Genomic DNA, 12,485 nt, shown 5'->3' with positions numbered 1-12,485 from the left:
AATGTACAGTTTTCTGCTGAGCTGTCTTGTGGATTTCCTTAGCCTGTCACCTAGTTTTGTTCTTCTGACACTGAACTTGGCCCTGCTCCACCCTGTACTTCAGAGTTAAGTTCTGGTTTCTGGGCTGCTGCTCGAGCAGAACCCAGTTGCATCCTGGAAGCCCCTCAGCTGCTTTCTTACTGGGTTGTGCTTACGGCTGCTGACTTAGGTCCCTGCTGCTTTTGAGACATAGACACACAGGGCAGGCGTTCCCTTTGGCTGTCTTCTACACTGTGGGCCCTTACCGCTGCACTGCACTGTTTGGGGCTCTCCACAGGGACTTCTTTCTTTCACTTGATTCTGGCCACAGAATATGAGGAAAGCCTTACTTTTATAGTACCGGCCCAGGCACAGGTCTAGCTCCTGGGGTTCTCAGAGAGTCACGAAGAAGAGACTGGAGTAAGTGCTAAAGGATCTTGAAAGATTAGTCAAGAAGTCTGGAGTTTTTCCTGCAGGCCACAGAAAACAAGTAGATATTTTTATTTTCCCCTTTTTTAAAAGATTGCCTGCCTATCTGTATGTCTGTGTATTTTGTGCATGTAGTGCGTACAGAGGCCAGAAGAGGATTGCGAGCCACTGTACTGGAGTTACAGCTGGTTGTTAGTGGTCACATAGGTACTGGGAACGGAACTGTGTCTTCTGAAAGAGCAATAAATGCTATACATGAACCTCATGGGTGGGCTTTAAGGACATAAACTTCTGAGCATCTCTGGGCCACAGATACGGGTGAAAGCTCTTCAGTCAGATTTTGTTTTATAACTTTATGGAGAGTATGAGAAGAAGCAAGAGAAAACTCTTAAAGGCGGGGCCTTCATTGCCACACCCACTAGTAAAGCTACCTAGACAGTTGTTCTGTTAGCTGGGTAGGTGGGGTGAAAGAAAAAAAGAAGGAAGGAAATGTGTAGAATCAAGAAGGGAAATAAAGAGAAAGGAAGAGGAGTTGAGAGCTATGAGTAGAATTTATACTGTCACTCATTCCTGGCCTAAGTCTACCTTTATTGTAGGTGTTAGTTGGGATCCCCTCCTACACAATAAGCCAGTTTTTACCCCAGTACCCACAGGAGTAACCTGTCAGTTACTTATCAGAGTACTGCCTTCTTATTTGCTGTATTCTCAACATCCACGGCTACGTCTCTTGTGATTGGTTCATCTTCTGTTTCTATTTTCTCAGTAGGGCCTTAGTTCTTCGACCTCTGTGGTTTTGTAGTGTATCATGGAGGTGCTTTGGTCTAGTGCGTGTGTCCTAGGTAATTCAGAGTTAGTGTAGCCATCTGTTCATGGACTGTTCTTTCATATGGATTTCAGAGTGTATCTACTGATTCCCCCCACCCCCCGAGCATGAGTATGGTGTTGTTAGAACCCACTTGGGAAGCTCTGGGGTGTTAGGGGGTGTGACGTGTCATGTCCACTTAAGGAACCCATCCTCCCTCTCATTAGAGAGAAAACTGCTTCCTCAGTAGGAGTTGTGTGCTTTGCACACCCCCTGAACACCTGGTGTGCATGGTAGTTCTTGGTCACACGTTGGTCGTTCTGGTGTGAGGAAATCGTGTGACTCTTGGGTAGTTGTGTTTAGGAAGAATTCACAGAGGCCTGGTGCAGTGAAGAAAGAGGTGAGTGGACTGGGGACAAGCTAAGCATTAAGTCAGGCACAGACCGGAACTGAAGAAACAACTGAAGTGTAGTCAAAGATAGAGAATCTAAAATGTCACCTTTATTGAACAGTTACATGCTGCTAAGTGTAAACTGTCAAAATGGACTTAAGGAGGAACATTAATGGAACAGTGTCTTTAAATCATTGAAGTTCTGAAGCCACCCCACCCCCCCACGCCCAATCTCCAGACCCAAATACAGTATTTGGAGCATCCCTACCAGAATGTTAAGGAACATTTACCCTCCCTCCTTTTTAATCCAAATTATTGCAGAAAATAGAGTAAAATTTGTATGACTTTTGCTGAGACTGGTCTGACCATGTCAGGAAAGATAAAAAGGGTAAAGACAGCAGGCATGGGCTCCTAGAATACTGTCCCTGGGTGCAGAGATTACTTGCTGACATCTAGGGCTTTGCTGTTTGTTTTTAAATTTTATATATTTTTATATAGGCATTTTACCTGCATGTATGTCTGTGTACCACTTATGTGTCTGGTGCCCATGGAGGCCAAACAGGGCATTGGATCCCTTGGAGTTAACAGATAGCCATGAGCTACCATGTGGTTGCTAGGAATTGAACCCAGGTCCCTTGAGAAAGCAGTGATTGCTGTGAAACACCGAGCCATCTCACCAACCCATCTCACCGACCCATGTTTGTTTGAGAACTCACTGAGAACCACCTGCCTCTGCTTCCCGAGAGCGAGCAAGTGAGCGGTGGTTGAGGTGCTGCTGTACCTGGCCCTCTGCCTTTTCTTCTCTCCTACTTTTCCTTTATTGCTTCTCCCCTCCTCTCCTCTTTTCTCCTGCCCACCCTCCCTCCTTTCCTCCTTCCCTTCTAACCTCCCTTCCTCCTTTCCCACTTCCTTCCTTCCCTGTGGTTTTAAGGCCCTCTCTTTCGTAGTATACTGAATCCATCCACTTGGTTTCCAAGTTTACAGCTGTGGTTTTATTTTTAGCCTTTTCTTCTTTTGTGATGGCATGGTGTGAGGTAGGACCAGGGTGGCCATTCCAGCACCATAAGTTGGGTTGTGAGGCACTGATAGTTCCTCCTGCCGTGCCTGTTCTCTAGAGTTAGTGCAGAGTGCTGGGACCAGTACCTATTTCTCTCCTTTTCAATATGTGCATTTTAAGGGGATGGATGAGAGTTTATTCTGAGTAAACATGAGTGGCAGTTCTTATTGAAAAGATCCTCACATTAAAAGTGCTGAGAGCGTGAACTGTGGACTGTAGCGTTCCGTTAAAAGCACCGTTCTTGAGTTGTGTGGTTCTGTGGGGTTTGGTAAAGGTTAACCAGCCGTGTGGAGAAGGAGATCCTCAGTCAGGTGAAGAGTGCGGAGGTTTTCTGTTTAGGTGAACTGAAAGGCGGGCAGCCGTGCGTGTGTGGCAGGTGGGGCCCTGGATGACTCTGCTCTGCTTCCCTCTCAGGTGCAGCAGTGGCCGGCATCTACAGAGTGGCTGGGAAGAACATGGCCCCACTGGAAGCCCTGGTGTGGGGCGTGGGGCAGACTGTGCTGACACTCATCATCTCCTTTTCAAGGATCCTCGCCACACTCTGAGTTCTGAGGGAATGTCTTCTTCACTAAGGAAACGGGTGGACATAGTCCCCGGAAATGTGTGGTTAGCCAGCTGAAATGAAGTGGTACAAGCAGGGACCCAGCAAGAAAAACCTAGGGAAGACCTTGAGCCGTGTGGAAAGCCTGCCCTCTGGCGTCCAAACGATTGCACTACCGCACTGCACCTTACGTGCCTCCATCCCAGGCAAGGTGCACAAGACACTCTGTGAAGCTGCAAGAAGAAGCACCTTGTTTAGTTGCCAATCAGGTTAACATTGGTGTTGAAATCGTCGTTCTCAACAGTGTTGTGTTAAGTTACAGGAACGTTTTGAGAAATTGATCTATGTGCCAAACTTTCCTTTCTGTTAACATTGATCATGTGACAGTTTGCAAGTGTAGACATAGGTGAGTGCTGTGAGTATACTTGACATGGATTCAGGTAACGTAGCCAGGCTTAGCTTTGTCATGTTAATCCCATGAGTGTTGGATAGTGGGCTTTCAATACCAAGGATGGTGTTCGGTTTGTTAAGCTGAGTGTTCTGGGACTTGGGGCTTTAATATGTCTCTGTGTTGTTATTTAATTTATGTGAAAACCACTGGTCTCCTCCATGGAGGACTCGCTGAGCTGTTCTATGGACTCAGACTTGTAGGGTGCATACTTTTCAGTAACCTACACCTTTCATAGTTTCCCTCATATATCATATTCTATTTATATGGATCAAACCTTTATGAGTCAAACACATTGTCACTTGTGTGTCATAAAAATATAATTTACATTTTTCTTATAAATTTTGTAAGGAAAAGTCTAAAATGCATGTTGCATTCTTCAACCCTTCTAAAGGTTTTTGCCTCCATCTCACAGAATATTCTAATTCATTGCAGTGGGATTGTGTGTACCGTGTACGTGTCTTGAGTGTCTTGGATTCTGTAGTACTAACTGCTTAGAGAGTGGCCTAAATTAGGCTCTGGGATTAAGAATGCTTCATTTATAGGAAAATAATAAGTACCTTACATAGGAAGAGCAGTAAACTGTCTCCCTCTGTGTATGTGGCAGGGAGAAAATTACACTTGGGAAGACTGGGGGACTGAGTGGATTGTTTTCAAGTTGGCAGTTAGTCTGAGTATATCAAGACAATGCAGAACCTTTACCTACGCGGGGTGTTAGCGGTGTGGTTTACCTTTGTGATTCTAAGTTATTACCTGAGTCGAATAGAGTCTCAGGTCACATTCATTATCAGTGGAAATGTACTTTGTTTATAAAACCTTTTGGGAGGTTTAGAAAAACACAGTTGTTTATTACAAATACAGGAAGTTGGGAAAGTACAGACCCTGGTTGAACTGAGTGTGTGTGTGTGTGTATGTGTGTGTGTGTGGTGTGATAACCAGTTGTAATTACAAATGTGCTAACTTAAGGGAAGATCCATTGTAGAAATTATGAATTTATAGGTAATCTAAAGAATAGCACAGCACCTTGAGCTCCTTGACTTAGTTTGGTTGAAGGCGTTTACTATCCCTGCCCCTTTTCTCTGACAGAGAATGCATTATCAGTTTCTGGAGGAGCTGCTTTGCCGGTGCATCAGCCAACTTAGACTTACTAATAACATGGCTTGGAAATTTAACAACCCCCAAATCAACCAAGAAGCAAAGCTATATCCTTAGAGATGTCAGAGAACAAGTCTGAAATGGATTCCTTCTGCTGTGCCCAGGCCTGCTGCTCTGCCCATGCATTCTTGTATTCTTGCTGTTTTCTAAACTTAAACGTGAGCATCTTTTCCCGGTAACCCCAGTTCTCTCTCCTGTTTGGCTGGCTTTGCTCTTGTCAGCAACTCAGAGCTTTGTGTGCCAGCGTGAGACTTAACTGTCACTGACATTGACTTGTGTACAGAACAAATATTTGTGTTAACGTGGTTATCTTATGATCTGAGAAAGTTATCATGTTAAAGTAATACAGAGCCCATTGTTCAAATCTAAAACTAACTAAAAATTACCTTGACGCATTGACTATGTGAATGAATGGACCAAAGAGAATTGCGCTTGTTTTGTGCTCTAGGGTGAAAGTCTAAGGGGGTTAGTTACCACTTTAGAGACTGTCCTGCGGTCATCTCATTGTCAAGCTAATTTGCATTAAGAATTGTGTTCGTGTGTGCACTTTTAATTTGATGGGCATTTTTAGTTTCTTCAGTTTTTTCCATTGGGATTTTGTGTAACTATCACTCTTGGTATTTTGAACTGCAATTGAGTAGTGTGGATTTATGAAACTGTCTATATATCTATTTATATGGTAAAGTTTTCAAGAAGCTGTTTCTTATAGAGACAAAGTGTTTAATGAAATATATATATATATACACATAAGTATATCATTATATATACATATATAGATAGCTATATATGAAGAATACAGTCCAATTGGAAAGCTTTGTTTGATGAACATTTTCCTGTTCTTCTGGAGAAGTTGATACATTTGTTTGGTTAAATGATCTTTCAAATAGACTGGAGGGTATTTAAGGTTTTGGATCTGACAAAAGCCCTCACTGACATAGTCAGTTCCATTTTCTTACAAGCTCAGCCGTGGATTAGCAGCACATTTTCTTCCTTAGCACCCCATCTCATGTGACCAAGAGTGCAGCCTGATAACGATACAGTTCCATCAGCTTCTCGGGAGACATGGTTAACTCAAATCCTCATGTGTGTCAGCTCAGCCAGTGGTAAAGGCTTACCCAGGATTCTTTCTTAGTATTCAAAACACAGAATTCCATGGCTCCTTTTCTAAGCCTTCAGGGGATTTTTTTTTTTTTTTTTTGGGTGAAAGAAGGGAAATTAGGTGTGTTGTGAAGAACAAGGATAATTAAGATCTGAGGATGCTATAGAAAACAGTGCCTCCAGGGCCTTCCATTCAGAGCGTGGAAGGCTGGGTGGCCTCTTTGAGATGCCTAGGCTGGTACTCACCACTTAGCTCAGTTTGCTGAATTCTGTTCTATAGATCTCCTGTGTACAAGGATGGCTGAAATAGGATTTCCTCAGACTCTACCAGGAACTGGACAAGCAGTTTCAAACTCTAAAAAGGTTGGATAGTACCTTACTACTTCCTGAGACTCATCCTTTCTCCCTCCCCGGACCTCATTTTTCTTTTTCCATCTCATCCTCTGAGTTGGACATTTCAGTGTCTTAGGTGTTGCTCTGACAGGAACCAGACTCTAAGCCAATGGGAGAGACTGCAGTCCATGCTCCATCATGTGGTTCACTTTGGTCTGAGTATCATTTAACCACTCTCAGCTTTAGGTCTCCCTTTGAATTGATTAATACCTCCTATGAGTAGACAGTATGTTTCTGACAGTAAGTCAGTAGAATTCTAAAGTTATATTTTGCCATAACCATTGGGTTTTATGAAATTCACCTTCATTTCTAATTTTTTTCTATATATTGAAAGAAAAAAGACTTTTATATAATTTTACTTTCATTACCTCCTCTTTGCCCCTTAAAATCAACAGATAACTTTTCTAAGGAGACTTTGAGGAGTTGATGATGATGGGTGTGATGGGTAAATAGGAATATATTACAGGTTCTGGTCACCTCTGGTTAATGTAGAGAGAATGGGTGTGGCCAGCATTTCCTCCACTGCCATTTCCTACTTGCTCTTTTTGGTTTGACTCAGAACATCCTTTGACTGGGTCCCATATGCAAAGTACTGCCCTCGTATTAGCTCCCGCCCCTCCTGGTCATCTGTCGCTGTGACGTAAAGAATATGGAAACATTACTGAGGAATTTCTGATGATGGCTTTAGATTATAGAGAAGTATGGTAACATAGCTTGAGTATGACTGGGTAGTTACTGAATCTTTTTAAAATCAGGGGGCTGTATTCTCGGTGGTTAGACTTGACAGTCATCCAGTAGTCTCCTAGTTATCCATAATTTCTCATCCTTTGAAACTGTTCAGGATATAAAGGGCATTATTCAGTTTTAAAATGTAATGTTTCTTGAATGTGCAATGCCATTTGTAACAGAGGGAAATTCAAAGTGGGGGATGTTAGAGAGGCTAATACACAAAACAAGAGCATATGAAAACCCTCTGTGTTTGCAAGCATAGTTCCTCCATCCTGTTAAGACCATAGCCACCATGGAGAGAGAAGTTTGCTCATGCCTTGGTCCAGTGAGTGTGGGCTCTACAAAACACAGGAGCTCATGGCACGTTTTGTAGGGGGGACTTGTCCTCCCTTGAGGATCCCTGTTTTCTGTAGGTGATCCTGGGTGGTGGCTTAGTTTCTGAATTTGCCTATCTTAGCATCTAGCTGGAATCTGTTTGGGAGAAATTAATGTTTCCTATGTGAAATGTTTTCAGGAAGCAGGGTGCTGCACTGCTACATCTTTCTGAGGGCACTGGCAGCACTTACCTTTCTGAGCAAGCTGAGCTGGGATGCAGAATCATTTCTTCATTTAGATCGGCTTTCACATTCTTTACCTACATGTGTGGCACATGTATTGAACATATATAATGGCCTTTTGGGATTTGCAAACTAACATATTTAGCAGTTTCTCTAACAATCTCTCTCCTTTCCAAAGCAGATGTCATACATCCTAACTTAGATGTGTGCAGTTCTTGACAGAAGCTGGCGTGCTAGTGCAGAGAGACTGTTCAGTGCCCATGTTTATGCTGTGGTTATCTCATTGAAAAGGATGCATTCAAGGCACAGGGCTGGGGGTGGGGTAGGCAGAGAGTCCATGTGATGCTCCTGTTCTCCTTTGGATGATGTCCTGCACCCACACCTGCTGTGTAGGCTCCATGACACAGCCTTTCCCTTTGGGGAATGCCTAGCTCCATACTCTGATGCTGATCATCTGGACCCACCCGACGAGCACAGCACTGCCCTCCTAGACGTACACTGGGGATTCTTTTCAAGACATTCACTTGTTCAGAGGCTTGAGAACGCTACTGATGTTTAAAGGTTTTGGTTTGGTTTGGTTGTTGCTTTCTTTTTTTTTAAGTTTTATATTTTTGAGATAGAGTCTCACTCTAGCCCAGACTAGCTTTGAACTTGTGATCCTTCTGTCTCAGCTTGTCAGGTACCAGGATTGCAGATGTGTACCACTGTGCATGGCTCCTCCTTTTTCAATCAAAAGGTTTACGTTTCATCTCGGAAAGTGGTTGGAATAGAATAGTTTTTTAAAGTTTTCTTCCTAGAAAGAAAAATACTCTTGTTTGCCTAGGGTTTTTTTCATAGTGCTTATGATAGTAGCTGTGTTTTCCATGGGGCACTCTTGCTCTTCCCCTGTGCACACCTTTAGTCATGAGCTCCACCTGTTTCATGAACAAGTAGGACGCTCCCCTCAGCTCATTGTCACCATATGATCTGGCAGAATGCTCACCCGTGCTTCTAGCCCAAGTATTAGCCCCTGCCTTAAGATGTCCTAGGATGAGAGAGCAGCTTTAGTTATATGATAACATGGCTTTGTTTAAGTAGCACAAGTATAGCTGCTCTAGCAGATACTAAGAAACTATCAGCCAGCCCACTGATGAACCATTTAGCTAAACCACAGTATAATTTTTTTAAAAGCTAAATGATATCTCAGTGCCTTGAAAGTTAAGAATCTTTTGCAAAGTGGACTTAGGGAGGACTGGGGTTTGGCCAATGAGCTGGCTTTGTGCACACCACCTGCAGAGAGATCCCAGAGCTTACAGTGGGCCACTGAGACAAGTCCAGCTACTTATTCTTTACAGTTCCGGCTCCGTAGACATTAGCCACTGACTATAACAGGCCACAGCTGCTTTTACAGCCCTTCACCACACGGGGGCAGTTTCCTCTCCTTTTTTCCCTTTCTTTTTTTCCAAGTAAGTATGAAAGTAGAAAAATGTAGACAAACAAATGTGGGATTTTAAAGTTGAGTTTTAGGTAAACTAGAGATTCCTGTGTGGACAGTGTTAGTTTAATATTGTAGTTACAAAGGCAGACACTTTATGTAACCTTTAGAAATATGTTTACCATCAGGGATTTATTTTTACAATAGAAATATTAAATGTACTGTGAAGCTAAGACAGGAAGACTAGACGTTGGAGGGTGATACTCAGACAAAAGTGTGTTTGGTGAGGTGCCCGAGTTATGTGAAAATGACTTCCCCTTCTGTTAAGACTATAAACTACACTGTATGAGTGTGTGTGTTGCATGTTTACATAAAACAATTTCATTCTGAAGGATTATTTCAACTATGTTTATATGTAATACCTAACAGGTTGTAAATAGTGTATACTATTGATTTTTAATTTTATATGAGCGATTTTTTTATTTCCCAAGTCATGTACAAATCTCATTGTGTATATAGCATAACTCCCTGGAGACACAAATTTTGCAGTGAATTTTAAGTATTTTAATCGCAGTAAGCATCATGTTAGCCTCAGAGATGCTGGTCCTTATTTTAAATTATTTTTCACCACACATTTTCTTCAAAGGGCAGCAATAAACATATGCAAGTTATTTTGATTCTTGAAAGTTGGCCTCAGAAGATAAGAGTGCAGTTCAATTCACAGCTGTAAAGAAAAGATGCACAACTCACACCATCTGCGTCTGGTCCCAGGACAACTTCTGAGATCCATCTGCACATGGCTCTCCTCTTTGTAATATACAGGGTGAACTGTTGAAAACACACAGGACATCTGTTAAAGTGAATCCAGCACTTCAGTGTCATTACACAGAATTTATTGGATTAAAGTTTGTAATATACAGTATTTTAATAAAGTTTCTGTATTCAATTTCATGCACTTATATATATAAATAAACCTGTCTTTAAAAACTATACAGTGCTGAACTCTTGGCTTATTTCCATCCTGTCTCTTCCCACCTCGTTCACAGCGGACTCGCTGTGTTATCATACACCAGTGGAGTGGTCTGGAGGCAGTTTGCCTGCATCTGTAAGATCCTGGGTCCAATCCCTGGTTCCACAAAAGCCATAGAAAATAAAACTTCATGGCCTCTCTGGATCTTCTGTCAGTTTTGTCTGGGCCAGTTTCACCTGTGGACTTTGAAAGTGTTGAAAAGGTTAAGCAGCAGGTTGAAAGACAGTTTAGTTAACTGTTATATTTGCTGGTAACCAATCTTGTCCTAAACCAACCCTGGGTCACATACGCATTTATTTCTACAAGTCACTATTCTAAAAATGAAGTCACAGGACTGGGGTGGTGGCTCAGTCAGTAATGCTGGTTGCATCCAGAGCTCCAGCACACATGTAAAACATCAAATGTAGGGTCACAGAGACAAAAGGCTCCCTGTGTTTGCTCCTTAGCCAGTCCTGATTGATAAGTTCCAGGTCCAGTAGAGACCGTCTCTAAAAATAAGGTATCCTTAGTGAGATGGGTAGTGAATGAAGGCACTTGCCACAGAATCTGATGACCTGAGTTCAGTCTCCAGTACCCATATGGTGGAGAAGGTTCAGATATAAATGGAGAGTGATGGGAAGGCATCTGTCATTGGCCTTGACACACATATACATGGAATATGGAACCTGAGAGTCAAAATGTAGTCAGAGTTCTTAAAAGATTGCTGAGGGAGATGCCAGGCTAACCATCCTCTTGAGGAGGGAGCAGAGAGCCATTCCCTCTGAATGTCGCTGGGACAAAAAGTAGCCTAACTGTATGTTAAGGATGCAGACAATTTTCACGTGTCCTGGTGTTTATCTAATTCTTACATTTACTAAACTGAATGTACTTTCCTTTTCTTTTGGAACAGAAGATGTTCTCATTCTACCATAAGAATAACTTTCCAGCTGGGCGTGGTGGCACACGCCTTTAATCCCAGCACTCGGGAGGCAGAGGCAGGCGGATTTCTGAGTTCGAGGCCAGCCTGGTCTACAAAGTGAGTTCCAGGACAGCCAGGGCTACACAGAGAAACCCTGTCTTGAATTCCCCCCTCACCCCCAAAAAAAGAATACCTTTCCACACAGACTGTGAACCCAATCCAACCAAACAGGAACTTGAGACCGGAGGTACATCTTGCACAAATGCACACAATGTTTATTACTTTGTATTATCTTTCTTGGGCTCAGAGTAATATTTTGAAATGTTTTTGAAACGGGTAAGTATCCTTCAATATTTTATATCAGCTGAGCATTGCGAGAAGACCCTAAATTTCAGACAAGATCAGAGACATAGAAAACCCAGAAAAAAAGACACTTGAGTCCTCTTCCAAGCCGCCTTGTGGAGGACAAGGCCTGCTCAGGCAGGAGAGACCAGCTCAGACTCACTGTCACTGAATGGGTATGCACACCTAAGTTAGGGATGAACAAGGTCTGTGTTTTTAGGGACAATGAAGGAGATCAACAAACCCCATGGTGGATCTCTCAGAGAGAAATTGGATCTACCTCCAGAAACACTTGAGAAACATCTCTACCTCTTAGGACTGTCTACGTGCACTGAAGTTTTGTTATTTTTTTGTTACCAGAGTCAGTCTTGGGCTCGTAGTCCTGAGGAAAATTTATAGAGGGAATTGGGTTGGGTGGCTTAATAGCCAGGCTACATTCTGCCGCTAGATGGCAGAGGCGTTCCACCTTTTTCTACTTAGGCATCCAGATTAATTTAGTTTGTGCTTTTGGGCTTATTCCCTTAAGACACGGCTAATTTTTTTTTTAACTCGTGAGTAAATTAAACATGAGAAAAAGCATGGTTTCTGCATGCCATTATTGATCAATTTTTACTTCTTAAGAATGTTTAAGATACACTGTTGAGGGTTATTTCCAAATAGAAAATTTCACATTAGTTGTAATAATGTGTTGTTTTTTTAAACTATGTCACTAGCCTGGCCTTGATTTATGTATTTTTTAATTCAAATACTTATTGCCTAATGATACTTTATCAAATTGAGTATAGTATGTAGCAACTGTCAGTTACATAGTGTCTGCGGGAAGAAGTCTACTACAAATATTCCACAACCTTACAGCACCATGACAGTTGCCTATCAAGTCCTGGTCTGCCATCCGTTGCTTTAACATGGCCATGATCAGTTTCTGTGACTCTCAGTTTAAACATCAGTAAACCCAGAATAATTTCTATATTCAACCTATAATATGCTTCCTCTGTCAGCCATTTATTTGTCTTCAGGACAGACAGACAGTAATTTTAGGGAGTGGTAATAAAGCAAGAACCAGATTCAGTGTTGGGGAGTAGGTACGGTGCATTTTGAGAAATTTCTTTCAAACTTAAACTGTCCCCTTTGACCAGGGTGCTACTTTGGCGACAGAGCCCGCTGGGGGATTTTTTTTTCTTTC

The 12,485-nt window shown here is 42.4% G+C and overlaps 1 protein-coding gene across 2 annotated transcripts in view; it reads left to right on the top strand.

Moving 5' to 3' along the window:
- Tmem170b (transmembrane protein 170B) overlaps positions 1-10,014 on the top strand; it is a 32,947-nt gene extending 22,933 nt beyond the window's left edge. The window contains exons 3-4 of one of the 2 annotated variants that reach the window (XR_015045437.1): positions 3,112-3,644; positions 4,773-10,014. Coding sequence is in view for 1 of the 2 variants with exons in the window: in XM_021180635.3 (XP_021036294.1) it covers positions 3,112-3,242 (131 nt within the window). In the remaining variant the exon portion in view is untranslated. Of the gene's footprint in view, positions 1-3,111 lie in introns of both variants that reach the window. The other variant, XM_021180635.3, reaches the window with a different exon arrangement.
- The last annotated feature ends 2,471 nt before the right edge of the window (positions 10,015-12,485 follow it).

The sequence above is a fragment of the Mus caroli genome, unplaced genomic scaffold (genome assembly GCF_978045245.1).
Source record: "Mus caroli unplaced genomic scaffold, Mus_caroli_1 scaffold_15, whole genome shotgun sequence".
Taxonomy (NCBI): domain Eukaryota; kingdom Metazoa; phylum Chordata; class Mammalia; order Rodentia; family Muridae; genus Mus; species Mus caroli.
The sequence above is the reverse complement of the archived record's forward strand: the minus strand, read 5'-3'. Positions and strand labels throughout refer to the sequence as shown.